This window comes from Diplotaxodon limnothrissa, linkage group LG3, assembly GCF_057381915.1.
Source record: "Diplotaxodon limnothrissa isolate DT_005_m linkage group LG3, D_limnothrissa_male_GT1.1, whole genome shotgun sequence".
Classification (NCBI taxonomy): Eukaryota; Metazoa; Chordata; class Actinopteri; order Cichliformes; family Cichlidae; genus Diplotaxodon; species Diplotaxodon limnothrissa.
The window spans coordinates 34,207,314-34,231,652 of record NC_140598.1 but is presented as its reverse complement, the minus strand read 5'-3'; the positions used below and the strand labels follow the sequence as shown (position 1 = coordinate 34,231,652).

The 24,339-nt window shown below is 38.7% G+C and overlaps 1 protein-coding gene across 1 annotated transcript; it reads left to right on the top strand.

Moving 5' to 3' along the window:
• Positions 1-5,005: 5,005 nt before the first annotated feature.
• LOC146635497 (Fc receptor-like protein 5) lies at positions 5,006-23,738 on the top strand. Its single transcript, XM_085350147.1, has 12 exons — positions 5,006-5,159; positions 5,776-5,943; positions 6,250-6,309; positions 6,533-6,787; positions 7,032-7,280; positions 7,687-7,857; positions 8,268-8,375; positions 9,632-9,709; positions 10,668-10,742; positions 21,328-21,585; positions 22,852-23,097; positions 23,608-23,738. Exons 1-12 carry the CDS (start codon positions 5,006-5,008, stop codon positions 23,736-23,738), a joined length of 1,953 nt encoding a protein of 650 aa, XP_085206273.1.
• The last annotated feature ends 601 nt before the right edge of the window (positions 23,739-24,339 follow it).

The following is a 24,339-nucleotide window of genomic DNA, read 5'->3' as shown; positions in this document are numbered from 1 at the left end:
CAGTGGCGCAGCTGCCCCTCTGTTGGTCTTCCTTGGTCTCTTGTGTTCTGGGGGCCTCTGGATGTCTGGAGTTTTGATCTCCTCCACACCTGCTTCACGCCCTGGAGGACGGGGCTGTGGCCCCCCCACACCCTCTAGCAGATTATTACATGAAGGAACCTTTTAAAAAACAAAAAACAAGCGCGTCCATGCTCACAGGTGTACACACGGGTGATCACACCCACAAACTACACCCTTTTTGGCTCCTACCTCAAAGCACACTGTGTTCTGTTGATCTTATGTGCTGTACAATAATGTTTAACATTTAGTATTTACTGTCATATTCCCATATATCATTGTGATGTTGTTTATTCTATTACTCTTGTTCTCTTCTGCTTGCTTTCTTTTTTCTTTCTCAGCAGGTGATCCAGGTGATTGATATATGCATTTTTTTTTTTCTCTGCCCGTTCTGTTGGTTTTTGTCTTTTGCCCTTCTCCCCCGTCCCTCTTCTCAGCTGTTTCTCTTTCCCTCTTTCTTTCTCCCCTTCTTTCCCCCAGTCAAGTCTGTCCCGTATTCAGTAAGTGAAAATAAAATAAACAATAAAAGGTGAATCAAATGGACCATTACGGCAAGGCTGGGATGGTCAGTTTGGTAAAGTAAATCCGTTGGGCATCTTTCTTTGCCTTTAGACAACAATTCTGATGGCAAAAGAGCCAAACGGGACAGGCCAAAAAAAATAAAAAAGAAAAAAGAAAAAAAGGAAAAAAAAGGGAAAAAAGAAAATAAATAAAACCCCATCGGCCCATAAAAACGAAAAATCACAAGCGGCCTGTTAGATTTGTATTGTTGAAAAAGAAAAAAAGAAGAAGAAAAAAAAAAAAAAAAAAAAAAAAAAGACTTACTGTATGCTAACGTCAAGGATGCATACAGCTCCTCCTCCCTCCCCCCACTTGGTAGGTCAGATCATAACCTGATTCACCTGACCCCCCACTATGTGCCAATTGTGAGGAGGGAACCTGTGACCACCAGGACTGTCAGGAGGTGGTCAGAGGAGGCCTTAGCAGAACTACAGGGCTGTTTCGAGGTGACCGACTGGGAAACACTCTGTGAGCCTCACGCCGAGGACATCAATGGGCTTACTGAGTGTATCACAGACTACATAACTTTCTGCACCGACTCCATTGTTCCAGCTCAGACTGTTCATTGTTACCCAAATAACAAGCCGTGGGTGACTAAGGACATCAAGGCGCTCCTCAACAACAAGAAGAGGGCTTTCAGAGGGGGCAACAAAGAGGAGGTGAGGAAGATCCAGGTGTTAATAAAGGACAAGATCAGAGAGGCTAAGGACAATTACAGGAGGAAGCTGGAGTGGAAACTCCAGCAGAACAGCATGAGAGAGGTGTGGAGGGGCATGAAGACCATCACTGGATTCAGGCCAACCAATAGCAGGGAAGCTGAGGGAGGTGAGAATAGAGCCAATGAGTTGAATCTGTTTTTCAATAGATTCAACACCACAGTGTCTGCTCCCACCCCCACAACCTCACCTGTCGTCAGCCTGGAATCCAGAGCCACACCACTGTGCCAGCCTCTCTCTTCACATGTTGCCTCCTGTGAGATTCCTGACACCCCTCCCCCACCCATCACCTTCACTCAATACGAGGTTGAGATGCAAATGAGGAGACTTCACTCAGGCAAGTCTGCTGGACCAGACGGAGTGAGTCCCCTTGTCCTCAAGACCTGTGCCCCCCAGCTGTGTGGAGTCTTTCATAAACTGTTTATGCTGAGTCTGAGTCTGCAGAGGGTCCCGGTGATGTGGAAGACATCATGCCTCGTCCCTGTACCAAAGACGCCTCGTCCCAGTGGCCCCCAGGATTACAGGCCCGTGGCACTGACCTCCCACATCATGAAGACCCTGGAAAGGCTCATCCTGGACCAGCTGCGACCCATAGTAAGACCACATCTGGATCCCCTTCAGTTCGCTTATCAGCCTCGTCTCGGAACTGAGGACGCCATCATCTACCTGCTCAATCGTGTCTACACCCATCTGGACCAGCCGGCGAGCACTGTGAGGGTCATGTTTTTTGACTTTTCCAGTGCTTTCAACACCATCAGGCCGACCCTCCTGGGTGATAAGTTAGCAGCGATGCAGGTTGATGCTTCTCTGGTGTCCTGGATTGTTGATTACCTGACAGGAAGACCACAATATGTACGTCTCCCACAGTGTGTGTCTGACAAGGTGATCAGCAACACAGGGGCACCACAGGGGACTGTCCTCTCCCCCTTCCTCTTCACCCTCTACACCACAGACTTCAGCCACTGCACAGAGACCTGCCATCTTCAGAAGTTTTCTGATGACTCTGCGGTGGTTGGATGCATCAGCAGGGATGATGAGACAGAGTACCGGGCTGTGGTCGACTCCTTTGTCACGTGGTGTGAGCAGAATCATCTGCAGCTCAACGTGGCAAAGACCAAGGAACTGATCGTGGACTTCAGGAAGACCAGGAAACACTTGACCCCTGTTTCAATCCAGGGGGTCAGTGTGGACATTGTGGAGGACTATAAATACCTTGGAGTACACATTGACAATAAACTGGACTGGGCTAAAAACACCACAGCACTTTACAGGAAGGGCCAGAGTCGTCTCTATTTTTTGAGGTCCTTCAACATTTGCCAGAAAATGCTGAGGATTTTCTATGAGTCTGTTGTGGCCAGTGCGATCCTCTATGCTGTTGCATGCTGGGGGAGCAGGCTGAGGGTCGCAGATGCCAACAGACTTAATAAACTAATCCGTAAGGCCAGCAATGTTGTGGGGATGGAGCTGGACTCCCTCAAGGTGGTGTCGGAGAGGCGGATGCTGTTCAAGATAAAGACTATGTTGGATAACACCTCCCACCCACTCCATGACATGCTGGTCAGTCACAGGAGCACGTTCAGTGAGAGACTGAGATTACCGAAAAGCACCACTGAACGACACAGGAAATCTTTCCTGCCTGTGGCCATCTCCCTGTACAACGCATCCACTTAACACACTGTTTGCTGCTACAGCTACACATGTTTCTTTCCAACTATTTATTTATGAGTGACTTATGTATGTATGTATGTATGTATGTATATATATGTATATATTGTACTATTCTTAGTTAGTGTATTGTCTGTCTTGTCTTAATGTTGGTTTAAAATGGAGCACTGTAACAAAAAATAATTTCCCCCAGGGATCAATAAAGTATTCTGATTCTGATTCTGATAACAGGAATTTTATCAAAACATACGTACATACCATGGAGTGTGGCAGAATGTCAGCTCACCTCAGAGGAAAGTAAGTTGCCTTGTCAAAGTCCATTTATAAAATCTTGCTATTGTGGAGGAATGTAAAGACATCATAAAAACTAAATGATCATAAAATTGATAAATGGGAGCAAAGAAGGAAAAGTAAATATAAAAGAAAAAAGGAAAAGAAAACTTGGCGGTGAAGGGGGTGGCACAACTTTTTTTTTGAGTCACATACTTTTTCCACATAGGTTTTGATAGATTTTTTTCTGTTAATAGATGAAATCATTATTTAAAACTGCAATTTATATTTACTCATGTTATCGTCGTCTATTGTGATTGATCTGAAACGTGTGACAAATCTGCAAAACAACAACAAAAAAATCAGGCAGACAGCATTGTAAAAATATAAAAACTAGAATATAGAATAGAAAAATATGTAGAATATTAAGATGGGAGGATGAAGACGCACAGGAGCCGACAGCACTGGCGGCTTCCTAAACAGTAGAAAAGGGCCTGCGTGCCCAACCGTCATCCCCTGATCGATGATGATGATGATGAAACTTTATTTGTCGCTTGCAGTTGCCTGCAGTGAAATTGGACCTCTTCCAATCATACACACATTACAAAAACATCACACCGGGGAGACAGGTCAGAACAGGTAGCATTAAAGAAAAACAGTGAAACGTACAACACAGTAGGGAAGAGGAGGAGAAAAAAAGAGAACTCCACTCAGACTGAGCTCCTTATAGGGGATCAGTATGAGAACAGAAAACAAAAACTCCTTAGTACAAAAAGCACATAAATGTTCACACTGTAACACCATGAAAACCCATGACAAGCAACAGGGGTAGCTAAATGGGGTTAGAGTAAGCCAATGTAGACAGCAGCATCGGCTCCTGCAGAATCTCTGGCGGAATCCAGGCGACCCGGCTTCTGCATCAGGTTGGGGCAAGTGTCGGAATGCGGATGTATCTGATGGTAGATCTTTATTTGCAAGTCATTTACTGCAGTGCTGCTCTGATAATGGCTTAAATCTCTCCAGTAAAGTCTTTTTGCCTGATAATAGCTACACACATATTAGAGAAGCATTGCACACAACATCATAGTTAGATCATTGTATCTGCACAGCTCAGGACTCATTAGAGTTTATGAGCATTAATTAGCATCTTGCTCTTACTGATCATGTGCCTGTATCTCTTTATCTGTATATTTGGGCAAATTGCCTTCGATTAATAATACATTTGAGGGGAAAATTGGTCTAACCTGATTGAGGAGGATCTTCTGGTATATTCTGATAGGATTGAGCTACCAAAAGATGCATTTACAGTGGGGCAAAAAAGTATTTAGTCAGCCACCAATTGTGCAAGTTCCCCTAATTAAAATGATGACAGAGGTCAGTAATTTGCACCAGAGGTACACTTCAACTGTGAGAGACAGAATGTGAAAAAAAAATCCATGAATCCATATGGTAGGATTTGTAAAGAATTTATTCGTAAATTAGGGTGGAAAATAAGTATTTTAATAAGTATATAAAATAAGTATATAAATAGTAGACATCAGGAATAGATAGTAAACAGAAAAAATATACACAATCAAGAGTGATATATACAAAACAAGAGAAATGTATACAAAAATAATAAAGGCACACATTAGACAACAATATAGTTTCAAAGTGCTCGGAAGTAGTGCACATAGACTTAGTCTGTGTCTGAAGTCTCTGTATGAGTTTCCTGAGTGATGGGGGTTACTCAAACCATGGCTCAGATTGGTGAGGTGGGTGGGCAAGAGTGGGGTGTGGGGGGACAGTGTTTACTGCCAGTCCGCATGGCCCAGGGGAAGGAGCTGTTTGTGAGTCTGGAGGTGTGGGACCTGATTGAGAGGTTAAACAGCCTGTTGAGGATTCCTGCCAGTTGGTCTGCGCTCTCAGTCTTGTCCTGACCTCATGTTTCTTGAGGGAGAGGGGGTGTGGTGGGTGAGGGGGGGTCAGGGAGGGGTGGTCTGAAACTGAGAAAGGAAGACCCCCCTGCGAGTTTAAGGCTCCTGTCAGAAGTTGGGGGGTTCTGGCCTTTGTAGTTGATGAGGGCCTTCCACACCTGGTGGGGTTGCTATCACTGAGGATTCTCAGTGAACAGAATCAACTTTTTGGGAGCTGAAAGTTAAGTATTCATAAGCAAATGGGTTTTAAATCTTTTACATACCGCTCTAAATGGTCTTTTAAACTACAGGGTGGGCCATTTATATGGATACACCGTAATAACATGGGAATGGTTGGTGATATTAAAGTCCTGTTTGTGGCACATTAGTATGTGTGAGGGGGCAAACTCCTCAAGATGGGTGGTGACCATGGTGGCCATTTAGAAGTCGGCCATCTTGGATATAATTTTTGTTTTTCCAATAGGAAGAAGGCCATGTGACACATCAAACTTATTGGTAATGTCACAAGAAAAACAATGGTGTGCTTGGTTTCAACGTAACTTTATTCTCTCATGAGTTATTTACAAGTTTCCCTTTGTTCCCCATAAAAGTTAATCACGTGGAGGAAAAAAAATCCCCAGAAGTCGAGGTAGCTTCTACACTGAACAGGAAAAAGGAAGTACTGCACCTTCGCATCTGTGATATTGTGCTTTTACTCAGTGATATGTTGAGACATGTGAGGGGTAACATGGAGGTCACAGGGCTGGGTGTGAAACAGAGTAAGTACTGATTCTTCTTTCCATCTCAATTCAATTTCAAAATCTTAAAATACAACAAAAACAGTCTTTGTCTACGTGTTTAACTACTGTAAAAATTTAAAGCACAGATTTCACGTGTTTGAATTATGAATTAGTGTGTGTGATTACATAATATATTACTGTTATCAAAACATGAATCCTACTTTTAGTCAGTGTTTACAATATGTATTTATTGAAAAAGTTGGAAAATGGTTGAAATATCTCACTAAAAGCTAAATTTGATATCGACTAGTTGTGTTGATCAAGGTTTTCTTTTTGTGTCTGCAGTGGTGATGATACTCTTTCTGCTCATAGCTGAAGATCAGAAATGGTGCTTTGTTCAGAAATGTAAGGAGAAATTTTTGATATATAAATAGTAAAAAAAATGAGGATGTAGTTACTGTTTGTATTTTCTATCCTGAGGTTCATAATTTGAACAATGGTGGTTGTCTTTGCTTTTCGTGTAACTTCATGTGACTTTTTCACTTCACTTTTCTTTGAACAGTGAATATCAACTGACTTTATTTTTTCTTTTCTTTTCTTCTTCTTCTTTTTGTAATTATCTGTGTAGCAGAAGGAGCTTATCTTCATGTTCATCCAAACAGACTTCAGTTCTTTGAATATGACTCCATCTCATTAAACTGCTCGGGGTTTCATGGCCCAGCAGAATGGAGAGTGATCAAAAAGCTTGGTTTAAATTCTACTCAGTGGGAAACATCAGCAAGGACCTTGAACATTAAACCTGCCTTTAAGTCACACAGTGGAGAATACTGGTGCGAAAATGAAGACGGAGAGAAAAGCAGCACTGTCAACATCACCATCACTAGTATGTTTAGTAACCGCCAATTTAAAAAATCCCAGTATTATGTCAAAATCTCAAGATTGCCTTCAGTTAAAAATATTTTTACAGTCATCTTCACTTTAGTCACATTTGCACATGGACTTTGTATTAAATGGAATTTTTATCTTTGTTTTTTTTTGGTTTTTGTTTTGTTTGGTTTTTTTTTTTTGGGGGGGGGGGGTCACTGTATTCATCATTATAATTGTTGCTGTCTTTTTTTTTTTTTTAGGTGGAGATGTGATCCTGGAGATTCCTGCTTTTCCTGTTATGGAGGGAGACAATATTGCTTTGGGCTGCAAGAAAAAAAGAATACCTTCCAGTCTTGCAGCTGATTTTTATAAAGATGGCCACTACTTGGAAACTGGATATGTAGGAGAAATAACCATTCCCAATTTTTCCAAGTCTAATGAAGGACTGTACAAGTGCATCTTTACTGAATCTCAAGGGAAATCACCAGAGAGTTGGCTGACTGTTGGGGGTGAGTAATAACCACATATTTGACGTATAATTGTGTATAAAAGAAAGAGCACACACATAGTACTTCCCCTCTTCGGCTCTTTTAGCTTTACGCAATAATTAGTCTAAAAGATGTGATGCTAAAACAAAATCGCAATGTACCATATAAACCAAGGCTCACCAGGATTCATCTTCTAGTAAAAAAATCTTTAATTTATTGCCTGCATGACAATCTGGAAAACAAAAAAGTCAATTGAGACAAAACAAAAAGGTTGATTTTTTTGCCAAGATCTGTTTGACAAAATGACATTAATTATGAAACATTATAGTGTCACAAAATATAAAATGATAAGTGATTTTTTTTCTTTGACTGATAATCTCCAGGAGGAAACTTGAATACTGCCATACTAATGCTTTTATTGTGTTAGCAGTGAATATTCCTACTACACCTCAAGAAACAATACCTACCGATAACGAAAGAACTCCTGAGGAGACACCCAACTCCACTGAGCCCTCAGTCTTGTTGCCGTCTGTCTTTACCATATTAGGTGTAGCTGTGCTGGTAGTTATTGGAGCACTTTACTGCCGGAAAAATAGAGGTATAGAAAAAATGATTTACTTTATTCGATATAGAATGCTTCCCTATAAAGGAATCCTTCTAAAACCCAACACATTTGGTAGTTCTCACATTTGATCTCTCTGTTTATCTATTTTTCTATCTAATAGCATGGGCTTTCTCGGGGACATCAGCACCAGGTGAGAATCACATGGTAAATGAACAGAAACCATATTGCATAAAAATACTATTAGTACTATAGATAATACTGTGTGCTCAGTATTTTTTTTCAATAATTACTCCTCTTGAAGCATAGTTGTAATTTCAAGTGAGGCATTAAGTCAAGCCTCTAGACTTTATTGAATTTATTGAAATTCTTTTTCCTGAAGTCTAATGAATACATCGACTGTAAAGATTGTAAAGATTACTATTTTTAAAGTATGTATCTTTTTATGTCTACTCTACTAATATTACTTTATATCTCAGTGTATGAAGATGTCAGGGTACCTGATCTAATCATGGATAAATGTGATAATGACAGAAAAAACAACAAGAAAACAGGTACTTATTACATAATATCTTGTTTTATACCATAGTGTGGTTGAAAATAGCAATAAGCATACTATTGTAATGCATGTAGGTGTTAGAGTATAATGTACGTAGCATAATGTAAAGTGGTGTGAAAAAGTTTTGGCCCCCATCCTGAATTCCTATTTTTTTGTGTTTGTCACACTTAAATGTTTCAGATCATCAAACAAATTTAAATATTAGACAAATAAAATGTAATTAAACATGAAATGCAGTTTCTAAATGAAGGTGTTTAATATTAAGCTGGGGATCCAAACCTACATGCCCCCTGTGTGAAAAAGTGAACCACACACAGGCCTAATTACTGCCACACCTGTTCATGCCATGACATGACATCATGTCGGTATCCAAGAAAATTCTGAAAGAAATGAGAAAAAACGTAACTGGCACCAATCAGACTGGAAAAGCTTAAGCTAAATCTGTGGGACTCCACCATACCACAATGACAGCCATTATAATGGCGAAAAAGTGCAGGCCTCACTTGCCTCAGTTACAGTCAGTGTTCATGACTCCACCATAAGAAATAGACTGGGCAAAAATGTCCAAGATGAAAAGCACTGCTGAGCAAAAGAAACTTAAAGTCTTCTCTCAATTTTGCCAGAAACCGTCTTGATTATCCCCAAGACTTTTGGACTCTGGAAAATACTCTTTGGACTGGCAAGACAAAAGTTGAACTTTTTAGAAAGTGTGTGTCCCATTACGCCAGGTGTAAAAGTAACACAACATTTCAGAAAAGGCACATCATACCAGCAGTAAAATATGGTGGTGGCTGTGTGATGGCCTGGGGCTGTTTTGCTGTCTTAGGACCTGGAAGACTTGCTGTGATAAATTAAATTAATTAATTCTGGTGTCTACCAAAATATCCTGAAGGAGAATGTACAGCTAGCTGTTCATGACCTCAAGCTTAAGCCCACTTGAAGATTCTGCAGCAGGATAATGATCAAAAACAAATGAGTAAGTCCTCTCTGAATGGCTTAAGAAAAACAAAATGGAGACTCTGGAGTGGCCTAGTACAAGTCCTGACCTGATTCTGATGAGATGCTGTCTGACAAACATGCAAAAAAAGAGGAAATCAGGAAAGGGACAAACAGGTTTTTACACCACTGTATGTGTATAAAGCCTTTAATATCCATAATAATAATGTCTTAGCTCCATCTTACCCTTAATCAAAGGATTTATTGCTTCTTGTGTTGAATTAAGAGGTGAAATGTATTTTTATATTGTTACAGAACGTCAGAGAGCAAATGTAGCTGATTCAGACAGTGTTACATATGCTGCTGTCACAGTCAAACCAAAGATTGAGAGAGGTAACTTATTTGCATTAAGTTATTTTGTGTCGTTCGCTGGCAGAAGCACAAAATATGTGAAATATGTTATATGGATGGATAATATATTTTTTTCATTAATAAGGGCTAGTGACAGGTTTGTAGCTTGAACCTATTCGCTGGAACGTTGAAGACAGTATAATTACACAGCAAGCAAGACCCGAAGTAGGCAAAGTTCTTCATGTTTCTCGTGCACGGGAGAGAACCAGACAAACACCGTTCCTTCGCTTGACCCCAGTTGCTCTCGTCCGCTCCCCCGTAACACTTTTATTGAGGTTACATGAATATGCATAGGTTCATTAACATATGACGTCTACATACAAACAAAGAGTACCTTGTGTGTGTGTGTGTGTGTGTGTGTGTGTGGGGGGTCAGAGTGTGACCCCATAAATGACTTCCCTAAACCTGCTGGTCTCGAAGTACAGCAGTTCATCAAACCAAAAGGCACTTAGACTATTTTTCTGTTGCACCCTTTATTAAGATTTTTGCTTAATTCCAGTCACTGGTTTTCACTATTACGTATTTCACATCTATCGCATCTATTTTTTTGTCCTGAGGGTAATGAAGTGAACCGACGACGTTATATCTCTGCTCAAACATGAGTGTTACTTATACCAGAATAGACATGCTGTCATTTGTAAATGCACTCACTGTGGTGAACTACTTATATTGCAGTTTTAGTACAGATCATTTTGAGATGAGTGAGAAACATTGTGTGGCAGGAACTTCATTCTACATTAAAAGGAAACTGAAAGCACATAACCACAGAAACTATAATAGCCATGTTTAAGTAAGCTGATTCGTTGTTTTGTTTTCACACAGGTGATATTCTGTGTCTGTGTGCTTAGTAATTACAGTGTATCTGTCTACATACTGCTTTAGTATTAAAGTGTATGTGGCTGATGCATATAGTTTGTCATGTTCTTCTCTTATTTGTCAGTTTGTAAAAGGACAAATGAATCCGATCCAGAGAAAACAACATATGCTACTGTTGCATATCATAAGAAGGACCGAGGTAATTTTCGCCTTACAGACTACAGCAACGGGACATTTGTAGATATCAAAGCAAGCCAAACAACATCACATTTTTGTTTGTTTTCCAGGTTATTGACAGCAGAAAAATGCATCTGAATACAGAAAAAGTTAAGACATAAATCTGAAGCCTTTTGAATTTTTTTTTTCAAGTTTTATTGTTTTTTGGATGCATTACAATGTCCTCCTTATACTGTTTCTTTTGGCTGTGTTGCAGTGCTACTGATTGTAAATCTAAGTCTTATTATTATTTCAGACATGACCATGTGACCCAGTTATGTATTTAGATGACATAAATCTTTGTTAATTAAACAAAATAGAAATACATATTTAAATGTTGGTTTTAATAATTGTTTTCAAATGCAGGCAAGCAGACTTTCAATAAATATTTGAATTGTTAAATCACAAAACCTTATCTTTGAAAAGGACGAAGTTATTAACTTTTTTCTTTTTTGTTAAAAAAAATAGAATATCTATTGAGAGCATTTCGGACAATTGTTTTCCCATATGAGCTTCAGCTTAACACCAACAGGGCTTGTTTTAAAGGCAGCGGGTTATTATATACTAAGAAGTTATACTGCAATGCTTTTTGTTTTAAGCGCTATTGTTGCTGTGGCTATAGCTAAAATTACCTGTAAATCTCCATTTGAACCGAAGCAGAGATGCAGTGTGACAGAGGGACTATACGGCCAAAACTATTCATCTATCCAGATCATTGAATTCAGGTGTTCCAATCAGTTCCAAGGACCTAGGCATGCAGACTGAGTCTTTACTTTAAGTTCTGCTCGTTTGCAATGGTTTCGGCAAAGACGAAACGGCCAGGTTGCTGGACTCGCCGCTCCCGTGTCAGTGAAGAACAGGAACATTTTGCTCCTCCTCCCCCATCTTGTCTTTAGGTGCTGCACTGTCACATGACATGACTTAGAGGCTTTGGGGGTTGTTAAGTTGCTTACATATTAATTATATTTTAATTAATTATATTTGATCTGTTATTGTATATTTTACACATGTTTGTATGCGATATTGTATTTGTTTTAAATGTTATATACCTATGTGGTATGTGACTTTTGTTGCTATGATGCCAGGTCTCTCTTGGAAATGAGATTTTTAATCTCAATGAGATTTTTTACCTGGATAAATAAAGGATTAATAATAATATTTTACACCAGGTGTTTTTGTTGTTTAGAATTTTAATTGTAATTTTAGTATTATAGTTTCTCAACGGTACTTGTTTGTTTTAATTTGTTTACTGGTTTGCTTGCACTTTAAGATTTTTATTAAAAAAATAAATAAATAATAAAAACTTGATAACCAAACCACCACGGCAGACCTGATGGCATTTTCATGCTTCGCAGCATCATTTGTTCTTACAATAATTACACGGTTGCTGTAACACTACATTCAACAGCTGCAGTTCTCCTGCTGCCAGCCCTACACATCACCACCAACAACAACACAAGAAGAGCACAGTGATAGGTTTGTAGCATAAACCTATTCGCTGGAACGTTGAAGACAATATAATTACACCGCAAAGCAAGACACAAATAGGCAAGCTTCTTCATGTTACTCGTATACGGGAGAGAACCGGACAAAGCGCCGTCCCTTCGCTTGACCCCAGTTGCTCTCGTCCGTTCTCCCGTACCACTGTCCTTTTATTGAGGTTACATGAATATGCATAGGTTCATTAACATATGACGTCTACATACACACAAAGAGTACCTTGCCTGTGTGTGTGTGGTGGATGTGTGTGTGTGTGTGTGTGTGTGTGGGGGGGGGGGGGGGGGGGGGGGTACTGCTGATCAAAGGGTCATAAAAGCACACAAGCAAACATCCTTGGTCAGGAAGAGGGTAGACCCCCCCTCATCCTAGATAACACAGTACGGAAGTCCAGCAGTTCATTTATACACAAAAAGCACTTAAACTAAAACCAACGTAACTACGTTAATCCTACCATAACACAATTAACCAAGGTACGAACTTTCCCATGCTCCCAGGATGTAGGTGTGCATTCCAGTGTGGAATACACACCAAGCCTCTGTAGGCTGTTAAAGATCACACAACTTATCACTACACGATTGATTATACACCTCTAAGCATCTATGGTTAAATATTTCTAAGCATAAATGACAATCAACAATACAAACTCTAACACACAGGTTTTAAGCTGGAGAGGTGTGATTGTAGATGCCGTGCAGGTGAGTCCATCTCACCTGCACCGTGTCCCGGACCAGTATGATAACATGGCATGTTATCATATTGAAGGCATCCACCAGAAGATGGGGGATAGACATAGAGGGTTTAAGTTCTCAGGTTGGCGGTGGCGCTTAAACAATGCTCACTTGAAGGCAAAAAAAGGCAAAGAAAATAATTCCGACAAGACAGGATGGATCCATGCTTCATGCTGTTTGCTGCATGCAAAAATTTGACCACGAGATCCATCAGACCAGGTGATATTTTTACAGTCTTTTTTTTTTTTTTTTACAGTTATGGCAATTATGAGGAAGGACATGTTTGGTCTGTGTAGCTGTATCGCAAGCTGAGTGACAGCAGGGGGCAGAAAAGGATGATTTTCTTTGTTCGCATAACTGTGTGAGAAAGGAGAAAGAACTAATAAAGGATAACATTACTATTGTGTATATGGCTCATCTCAGTGTCAGTAAGACTGACACAAATCTACTAATCTGAAAGATGGAGAGTCAGAGTCATTATAGCAGTAGTTCAATATAAAGAATATACTTTTGGTAGATTTAAGCCACTTAATATATATCAAAGTAAATGTGGTCGATCTTTTAAAATAGATAATTAAATAAAATATAAATTAACCATAATGTCATTTATGACATATTAAAAACATTTTAGTGATCATATTTATAAAAATGACGAATATAATCTTGGTTAAAGACCGATTAGTAGACCGTCATGTGTAATTTTGATTAAATTATGACACAAAATAACTACTCCGACAGATACCTCATCATAGTATAAGTTTATTCAGCCAGATATGCTATTGAAGGCTATTGAAAGAGCAAAACTAGTCTAAACTATTCACAAAACATAGTTTTACAAAAAAGCATTTACTTTACACTAGAAAAAGTTGGCAAAACAAACCTTTGCCAGAAGCTACGCTCACAGTACATTACACCAAGTAGAATCACTGAGCAAGGTAACTTGTCATTAAAAAAAAAAAAAAATAAAAAAAAAAAATAGGTTTTGCCTGCTAGCATCACACACACACATACACTTTGATTTACATCATTATGAAAGAAATGTATTTGCAAGCAGCACCCCCTCCCCTTTCGACAGGTTGTGTGTGAGACCTCAGCGCAGCAGCAAGCAGGCTCGGTTTTTTTTTAACGACCCATTGCCAATGCAAGAAAGTTGGGGTTTTTACAACAGCAGCCTCATTGTTCGGCCGGGGTTTTTTTTTTTTTCCTCATTAGCATCGTTCAAAAGTGACTTAGCTAGCAGTGGCAACTTCTTTCTTAAACAATTAAAAGTAATACCCAGATTGAAATATAGCAAGGTGTTGTATATTTAGTGTGCTGATAAGGTTTTCAGTATTTTTATTTTTTATTCCAAGGCTGAAGACCGATGGCGTAATGACTGCACCAGTGGCGTGCAGTCATTACGTGTTGGTTTCCAAACTATCTACAGTATATATTACTGAACATTTGATAAAATGTTAAGTGTGTGGTGCATGCTGAATACATCACTTCAACAACCCTAAACTGCTATTGTAGTTGATAATGACACAAAAACGCACTCTAGTTTGGATTAGCTGGATCATTTAGATATTTAAGTAGGGGTGGCAGAACATCAGCTCTTTGTAAGCATCTGCACAGAGAGCATGTGTTGAGAAATCAGTTTTACCCCGGTTCTTTTTATTCCTCGAGCATCCAGAGATGGCACCGGACTCAGTAGTCATTTTTACAAAATCTTTATTCATCTTCATTTAAGCATGCACTTCTAGAAGGGAAGATGAGGCCGGTGTCCCTCTCCAAATCTTCACCCCTTTGTTAGTTCCAGCCAGCTTTATAGAAGTGACCCCATCATAAACCCCCCCACGGTGTGCTGCAAATTCTGTGTCTGTGTCTATGTGCACGAGCACATGAGTGCCTACATGTGCGCGTTCCCACGTGTCTATGTGAGTGCTCGTGTGTGACTGTGTACGCATACCTGTGTGTATGTGTGAGTGCACATGAGTGAGTGTGCGTGTGGATGTGTGTGCGTGACAGTTAAAACACTGTGGGTGCAGGTGACTCCCTAGAGGTCATAAGTTACAAATCTTGAGACCCCCAACCTAAACATCCTCTGGGGAATTTCCACTCAGTGGGGGAGGGGTCTCCTACAATCTTACTCCTAAGTTCACAACACAATGAGGCCTTTATAATATTAAGGGCAGTATCTCTACAATAGTTCTACATTCTATGTTAACACATTTCTAAACTCTAAAATAAGCTAAACACTCCTACACATGCTAACACTAAGCTAGTAAAAAACCCAGCTGAATGAATGCTGACCCCAGGCCAGTAGCCAGACCCTGAACTTCAAAAGGTAAAAAACAGATTAGCAGTTAAACTGCTAGGTTTCTACCTGTTCGTGTTTCTAAAGTAGAATCACTGTACGATTGCTTTGTAGTCTCTTAGTGCTGGTTTTTATCATTGTGTTGTGTTGTCAGTTTTGTGTTCATACCTAGATACTACAAGCCACAAGACTATTGGAGCAATGTCCATTGGATAAAATAGAAAAAAAAAAGCTAAAATATTTGGCAATAATACACAGCTCCATGTTTTGCATATCAGCATATCAGTTTTGCTTCTTTGTATATCAGCGCAAACACCTCATACAGACTGTCAAGCATGGTGATGAAATTCCTCATCATAGAGTCAAGTGTAAGGCCGTCACTCCGATAAGTAAAGCATGTCTGAAATTGAGGCATGCAATAGGACAAGGATACCAGTAACTCTACAACATAAAAAATCTTAAACAAGCTATGCATAAAGAAATTCTCACAAACCTGAATGAAGTGCAAGACATGGATAATGTCATTCATGCTATTGCTGGTAAGAAAGGGTCTACAAACTACTGAATCATGAGGTACACATTTTTTTCCACAAGAGTACATGAAACTACCAACCTGTGCACTGGCTGGATTTACTACAATAAAGCCTATAACTCCTGGAATACATAGAACTGTACAAGAGCAACAGGACGCTAAGATTTGAAATTGAATAGGGATGTGGAAAACAAATCTTCTTCATTATTATTTCTCAGTTGTTTGTCTGTTAAATATATTTTTGACATACATGGTTTTAATTTACTGTCCATAACTGCCTTCATGTGAAAGCTACGGAGTCATCAGGGTCTGTTTTGAAGATTTAGTGGTTTAACCTTGTTCAGCTCAGTCTTCCTGTTCACACAACTGAAAACACTGTTTACAAGAACTGATGCAGTTTATAAGAAGACACTATAAGGTTAGTGCTAACCACTGAGTGTGTATTTTCATTTAGTCTGTCTAAAGTGTTTGCTTTAGTTCATAAAAGAAAATTTAAGCAAAGTGTGTCAATTTTGAAACAATAGAATTACTGAGACGTGATGCAATCACTGATATACAATTCACATGATATTACGATAAGACAAGATAATACAAGCTTGTCATTGTTAGCACAAGAATACAGTTATTCTACTTGAATAAAAGAGTAATGATAAAATATCTTCTATGCTATATTATGACCCAGGTTGTGATTTCGTGTATTGATTTCGCTCCTCCACACCTGATGGTCACATTGTTTATTTTCTCTGTTTTTGTGACACCGAACCACTTCTTACAGTATACTGTAATGCCATATGGGTTATGAAATGCTGCAGCCAATGTCCTAAGGCTGATGAATAGAGTACTCTCTGGTGTCAGTAGCTGCAAAGTATACTCAGATAATATTGTAGTTTATTCATCAACATGGTCAGAGCACATGGACACTTTGCAGGAATTCTTCACCAGGTTAGAGAGTGTATGTTTGACTTTAAATCGTGTAAAATGTGAGTCTGACAAAGCTGTGGTCAACTGTCTAGGAAAACAAGCAGGTCAAGAGCAAGTGTGCCATTTGGTACAGGAAAATCCAAAATGGCTTGAACCCTGGCTTTCAGTTTCTGGGTATGTGTGGTTACTATCTTGCTTTCTGCAAGTTGGGCTTTGTTGGTTGTTCCTTTAGCTGATTTGTCAAGTCCTGCCGACACTTTTGTGTGAACTTCTGGATGTCAGGAGTCATTTGACTCAGCCAAAGCCCGGCTGTGCAGTGCTCCAGTGGTGGCTGCTGCTGATTTTGCTTGTGCTTTCAAGCTAGAGGTGGATGCAAGTTCTTATGGTGCAGGTGCTGCACTTCTCCAGGAGGTTGCTCACCCAGTGTGCTGCTTTTCAAAGAAATTCAATACACATCAGAAGAATTGCAGCACAAATGAAAAAGAAACCTTAGCATTACTTTTAGCACTGCAACATTTCCTGTCTCCCATGCGCAATAACATCAGGGACTCATGCACTGGTCCATATTGCTGAAAGATTTTAACCTTGATATTTATCATCATATAATCGTAGAGGGGCTGATAATATTGTGTCAGATGCACTATGCCATGTAGGAATTTAGGTTGAGCATTTCTTCAGGGGTAGAAATGCTTGATTTTAAATCGGGGGTGTTATGACCCAGGTCATAATTTTGTTTATTGTTTTCACTCCTGATGGTGGCATTGTTAATTTTCTCTCTCTCTCTTTTTTTTTCCTTATGAAAGTTCCAGGTGGAGGCTGGCCATCGGTTGAATGAAGCTCCCTGTAAATTAGGACCAGTGTAGCTCCGCCTACTTCGTGCAGAGTTATGTACTGTGTGTGATGAAGTTCTTGTATCTAGAAGAACTAGATTAGTTATTTTTCTATATATTGTAAATATTGTAAATAGACTCTTTTGTTGATTGATCTGGTAGCTATTTTTGTAGGAAGCTTATGGCTTTTAAAACCTTTTCTCCTGTTTAGGTTAGGGAGACAAATGAGAGGCCTGGATTATTTTTTGGATTTTCACGAAAGGAAAGTTGGTTCAGTTTCCTTACTTGAATTTTTTGTTCGTTGTTTTGGCCGTGCCCAGCCTGATGTTTCCTACCTTCAAAGATAAATAAAATATTCAGTTGCTGTAACCATATACGTTTTTGTAATAGAGAAGACATTTAAAAACCTTCTATAGAAAATAAGTTTATTTAGATAAGAAAAATTAATTATAAGTATCTAGCATATTAATACAAATGCATTTTTCCCAATAAGAATGTGTCTTTCAAAGAAAATGAGATTTAGAGATAGAATGAAAGACCACTTATAATAAATTAATCACCTAATTTTTTTTTACATTTTCTCACCAAAAGTGTTCTGTCAGTCCGATTGCTTGCTGGCTGTTTTGCTAGTTGGCTCAACTACATGGAAGGTAAACCTTTTATTGAGAACTAAGTACATTATGAAATCAACATCAGATTGTTTCTTCTTTATTCAGAATGAGGTGTTACTTGGACACTTGGATAATGTCATTTGGACTGGAGAACTGTAGTCAAATTAACAAACAGTTAACAAATAGAGTTAAGGTAGTCAGGACTGAATGTAAAATAGCAAACACTGAGGATAGCTAAAAATTACTCAGGAATCCCATACGCCAATGGGAACCACGAAGAGGCCACTAGGATAAAAGGTGATTTTAAAGGGCAGGGGCTATCAATTTTGGCTGCATGTTATAAATGTCTCTCTCTTGCTCAAAATGAATCTGTTTTTACCAGGGACGTGCAGAGAGGTTTAAAGGGGCGGGTGCTCAAAGTTAAAAAGGGGCACATTGAACCAGGCTGAATAACAACAACACACATTCATCAAGAATCTAATATGGGAAGGGCGGGGCTGTGTTGATCTGAGACTGTAGACATTAAAAAGTCCACAGGAGAGATGGTAGCTGATTAAACAAGTATCATGAGATAATAACAAAATGCAAAGATTGGTGACAGCGCTTGGAACCATAAGGCAACAAAAAACTGTGACATAAACTCAGCTCTGCCTGTGAATCACTCTTTGCTTCTCTTCTTCCTTCCATCCCATCATTTCATATATCACTCTCCACTTGCTATGTGAGAACAAGGCACAACTTGCTATTGCAATAAACTATAATCTAATTATCCACACCTAACAACTCTTGCACTTAATCTATAATAAAATGATGACAGAAAAATGTTATAGCCCTGCCTTTAGTAGCCTCACACAGCTCCTACTGTTTCCTCCTCATGTCCTTACCAGCCATGTCTGCACAATGTTATATCATGAGTAATATTTTTTTTAAATCCAGCTAAATAAAACACACACATGCAAGCACACACAGTGACATTTTAGACCTTCTTCAGAATACTGTATATACTATGGGCATCATGGTGCTGATCCAGAATCCTTACATTATTATTTATTACTAGAGCTACAATAATAAAGCAAAGAGGAGGGGGAAGTAATAAATATGAAATTATGTATTTATGATGATTCCATTTGTTTCACTATCCACTCTGTGCAGGGGCAAAGCTTATTACATGTTTAAACTGTAGAGATACAATCATTTTACTGCTGTAAAATCCAAATTTTGTCTTATTTAAAATATAAATCTAATATAATCTGCTTCTTAATGTATGTTCTTTAAAATACAGCTTGTGTTTTTTAATATATTATAATTATAATAATTATTATGTGGACATGCATATTAGATCGTTTTTTAGTGAAATATAATCCCTCCAGAAAGGCAGGAAAAGCCCGGAAACTTACTTTAAAACTAAATATGTTCCCTAAAACGGTGACAGAGCTACAGACCCATGACAGCCTTACACAGGTAGCCAGCAGCTGTGACCAGCACTACTTGTGCAGTTAATAAAAGGACAGGTAATGTTTGTCGCGCTGTTGCACACACAGCATGCTCGTTTGTTTCAGTTCATCAGTTGTAATAAGCTAATACTCCTGTGTGCTACACACTACAGTGTGCGCTGCACACCTACTTACTGGTTTTGTCGCATCAGTCTGTGTCTCTGAGTTAACTTGTGTTTCTCCTACAGCTCCGGACCGCAAAAAATGCGTGTGCTCTTTGTGAGCTCGTTCCCGGCTCGTAACCAGCGCGTTCTGCCGTCGAGGGCGATCATTGGTTAATAGTGATCATGTGACTGATGCAAGCCAGATCCTTTTATTTAGCAAAACTGTGATTAATAGTTAAATATTATTGTTGAGGGGCACAGACAGGACTCCGCACGCACACACACATAAAAAAATAAATAAAAAAAATTTAAAAGTTGCCTCAACAAAAGGGCACTTTGGGCACTCATCAGGAAAGGGGCGGGTGCTCAAGCCCCTCTAGCCCCCCCCTCTGCACGTCCCTGGTTTTTACATTTGTCTTCCCAATAGACTGTGTTGACATCATACGTTGTCGCAGGTTTTATTATACAGTTGCTTTATTTAATAGTGGACTCGACTGAGGATTTCCACTTAAATATAAGAATACTCTTTACCTCCTAATTGTTACAGTAACACAACATTTAAAAAATGTATATAAAAAAAAGTCTTGGTTAAATGAGGACAAGATCAAGGCTTAGTTATAATACATCATTCTAAAATTAACTACATGTTACATAGCTTAGTCAGATTTGTTTGGAATTGCATCATGTAAAGGTGCCACCAGCTTACATGTTACGAGACCAGAGATCTAGCTGCAAAAATACTAAGACTAACATGACTAATAATAATAGTCCTACTTTCCATTATGCCAGCAGCCAGTTTTTAAAAGCTCATACCTAACAAAGCACTAGTTAGTCTATCATACTTTTTTAAAAACAAAGTTGTTGGAATATCATACATATCTGCCCTTTATCGACTGAAATAAGGCTCAAAATCTCTGACCCAAATAACAAAGTTTTAGGCGAAGATAATAAAACAGGGTCCCTTTGTGACACAGCCTGAGCCGAAGTTTATTTTTGCATTAGTGGTATCCATCAGTCACACAGTAGGAGGCGGGTCTAACCTACATTTTTTTGTTATATTTCTAATTTTAATACAGTCACTAGCGAGACACCATGGAGCTCACAGCTCTTTGCAAGAAACTGTGTGAGTACTTTTGTCTTCTTGTAAAATGTTGTAATTTATCCTTACAATGTATCCTCCCTTTCTGAATTCCTAATTTGATAATGACATGTTGTTTGATGGAGTTATTTGCTGAAAAAACTTAAAATTTAAAAAAATCTAAGACCCTTTTATGTTTTCTTCATCTCTACAGTGACAGCGTTTTTGGTGTTGGTGGTTTCACAAATTCAACATAACTATGCACAGGACAGGTGTAAGTTATTATCAACTTAAAAGCAAAGAAAAACACAGACATAAAAGCAGAAAGAAAGAAAGAAAGGACGTCACTAACATATTATTATTCAGCAGTAACCAAGTTTTTTTAGGTCCTACATATATTTCAAAATATCACTATATTGTCAAACTCATTTCTTTTTATTTTATTATCATTGTTATTTTTACATTTCAAATACAGCTTTTGCTCAGATTGTTCCCACTGGACTTCAGCTCTTTGAATATAGCTCCCTCTCAATTAACTGTGAGGGTTTTACTCCTGAAACTGGATGGACTGTAAAGAGGAGACGAAAGGGAGAAGTCAGTGCATGTGTCAGTAACTGGGTGACAACAACTACGTCTGTCTGCGCCATCAAACCTGTTTATCTCACAGACAGCGGAGAATACTGGTGTGAGATTGGAGGCGAGAGGAGCAACACTGTCAACGTCACAGTCACTGGTAATATGCATTTTCATAAAAAACATTCACTCAAGTAACACATGAGCTTTAAACTATGTATATTACCTGCAATAAAGCGAGTCGTGTGTTACAAAAAGTTAGTCAGAGGTAAATTAAAGCTTAGATAAGTTAGAGTAAAACCCAAACAAACGAGAAAAAAAAGGTGCTCTATCCAGTCACTTTTTCAGGTTTACTTTGCTACTACTGGGTTAGCCCTCTTTTCCTTTCAGAGCTGCCTTAATTCTTGATGCCATAGATTTCAACATGGTGCTAGAAACATTCCTTAGAGATTTTGGTTTATATTCAATTCCTTTTATTCAATTCAATTGAGTTAAATTTTATTTATATAACATCAAGTCACAACTACAATTGTCTCAAGGTGTTTTATAATAATGTAAGGTAAAGACCCTACAATAATATGTCTATATTGACATGATGAAAAACATCATCACACAGTTGCAGTGGATGTTTCATGTGCATGTGAATCTCCCATTCTGCAACAAGGGGCTCCACTGAATTTTTGTTCACAGAACCAATATAAGATGCTTTGTGAGAAGGTGTGTTGTCCTGTTTGATGGATTCACCACACACATGAAGGGATGGACATAGTCAGCACTAATACAAAATGTGTGCCAAGAAAATATTCCCCACACTATTATACTGCGAGCAGCATGCAAAATTGCTCATACAAGGCAGGATGGATCCCTGCAGCCAGATATCACAGCAGAAATCCAGATTCATCAGATCAGTTCTAATTTTGGCGAGCCTGTGTAAATTGTTGTCTCACTTGCTTCTTCTTAGCTGACAGGATTGGCTTCTCTTGCTCTGTAGCCCATCTGCTTCAAGGTTCAGTGTGTATTCAGAGATGGTCTTTTGCACAGTTTAATTAAACAAAGTAAGTATTTGAATTACTTTTGTTTTCTTATCCACTTGAATCAGTCTGGCCATTCTCCTCTGACCTCCGGCATCAACAAGGTATTTCTACCCAGGGAGCTGATGCTTATTGCATATTTTCTCTCTTTTGGATCCGTCTCCAGAAACCCTAGAGATGATTGTGTTGGCGACGGTCATGAGCCAAAGCATAATCAAGCTCATTTAAATCACCTTTTTTCTCCCATTCTGATGCTCATTATCCAGTGCCTATACACCAAGTTGCTGTCTTGTGATTGACTGATGAGACATTCACTTTAATAATGACAAAATTAAACAAAGTGACAACATTTTGTCAAAGCAGCTGACTCTCAGTAATGTCTGTTGATATTTTAGCTGGAGCTGTGATCCTGGAAAGTCCTGTTGTTCCTGTGAAGGAGGGAGAAGTCGTGACTTTTATCTGTAGAAGTACCATGGCCCCTTCTGCCCACATAGCAGATTTCTTCATAGATGACCGACACATCAGCAGCAGCTCCACAGGCAAGATGACCATTACTAGAGTTTCTGAGTCTGATGAAGGGCTTTATAAGTGCAATATCTCAGAGTTTGGAGAATCTCCAGAGAGCTGGCTGGCAGTCCGAGGTAAGACATGAAGATTTTTTACTATTAGGCTCAATTAAAAAAAAAAAAAAACCCTGAAAAGTCACAGCAAAAATATAAGACAGTAAAACTGAAAAAAGTCATTCTCAAACACCAAATATTAAAATAAAAATAACAAACTGTAATTATGAAAAACAATTCAGATTTAAATCTATCTATCTATCTATCTATCTATCTATCTATCTATCTATCTATCTATCTATCTATCTATCTATCTATCTATCTATCTTCTTTCTAGATTTTTCTAAATTTTACAGTTCTTGCAATGCTGTTAAATAGTGTTTTATTAATTTTAAAATGTAAGATGTGAACATCTCTCTTGATTATGTATCGACTGTATGTTTTAAAATAAAAAAATTAAACAGCTTAAGTATAATATTTATTGCCTATTCAAATGCTTCTCTTTCCATCTGCTATTTGTTCGGTTTTGTAACTCTAAGAAGTGTAAATTAGGCATGTTTTGTTTTTTCTTTCTTTCAGCCTTTCAAAGAGGCACTCAAAATGCTCAGAGCTACTCACAGAACTCTTGCCATTGTTACCTGGTAGTACGGACTATTTTCACTGTAATCATGGTAGTTCTGCTGCTGCTCATCGTGGGACTTCTTTACCGTGGAAATATATGAGTTACAAAGAACTGACTCAAACTCACTTCACCAAACAAACAATCGTTTCTGGGGTTTCAGTTCATACCAAAATAGAAATATTCTAGCAAGAAGCTTTGGCTTTGTCTTGCTTAGCCAAGGCTTATTTTTTTCTCTAATCTTCTCTAAAATATAAGGTTGTGCTTTCATAATTTCCGATATAGCTTGAGGTATTTTATTTTGTCTGATCTTAGACAAGCACAACGTGTGACAGCTTTTACTATATATAATAAATAGTAAGAAGTTTCAGTTTCTGTTCAGTTACCACTTGCAGAAATGATCAAAGAGTGAAATCAACCACAGGTTAACAATCCATTAAAAAAAAACCTGTAGTGGTGGAGTGTGGTCTGTAGCTCAGCTGCAGGGGAGGGGTGGTATAGTGGGTTGAGGGCTAGTGCCAGGGAGGCTGGCTGGTGCTATTATCAGTAGTTATCTAATCATCCCTCCCCTATTTCTACAACAGTAGTGTGCTGGGACCAGAGAGAGAAGAACTGAGCTGGTGTCACTGCAAAGTGTTATTATGCAGTAAGGAAAGAAAGTGTGAAATAAAGAGTCTGCACAGCAACAGAAATTTTCTAGATGG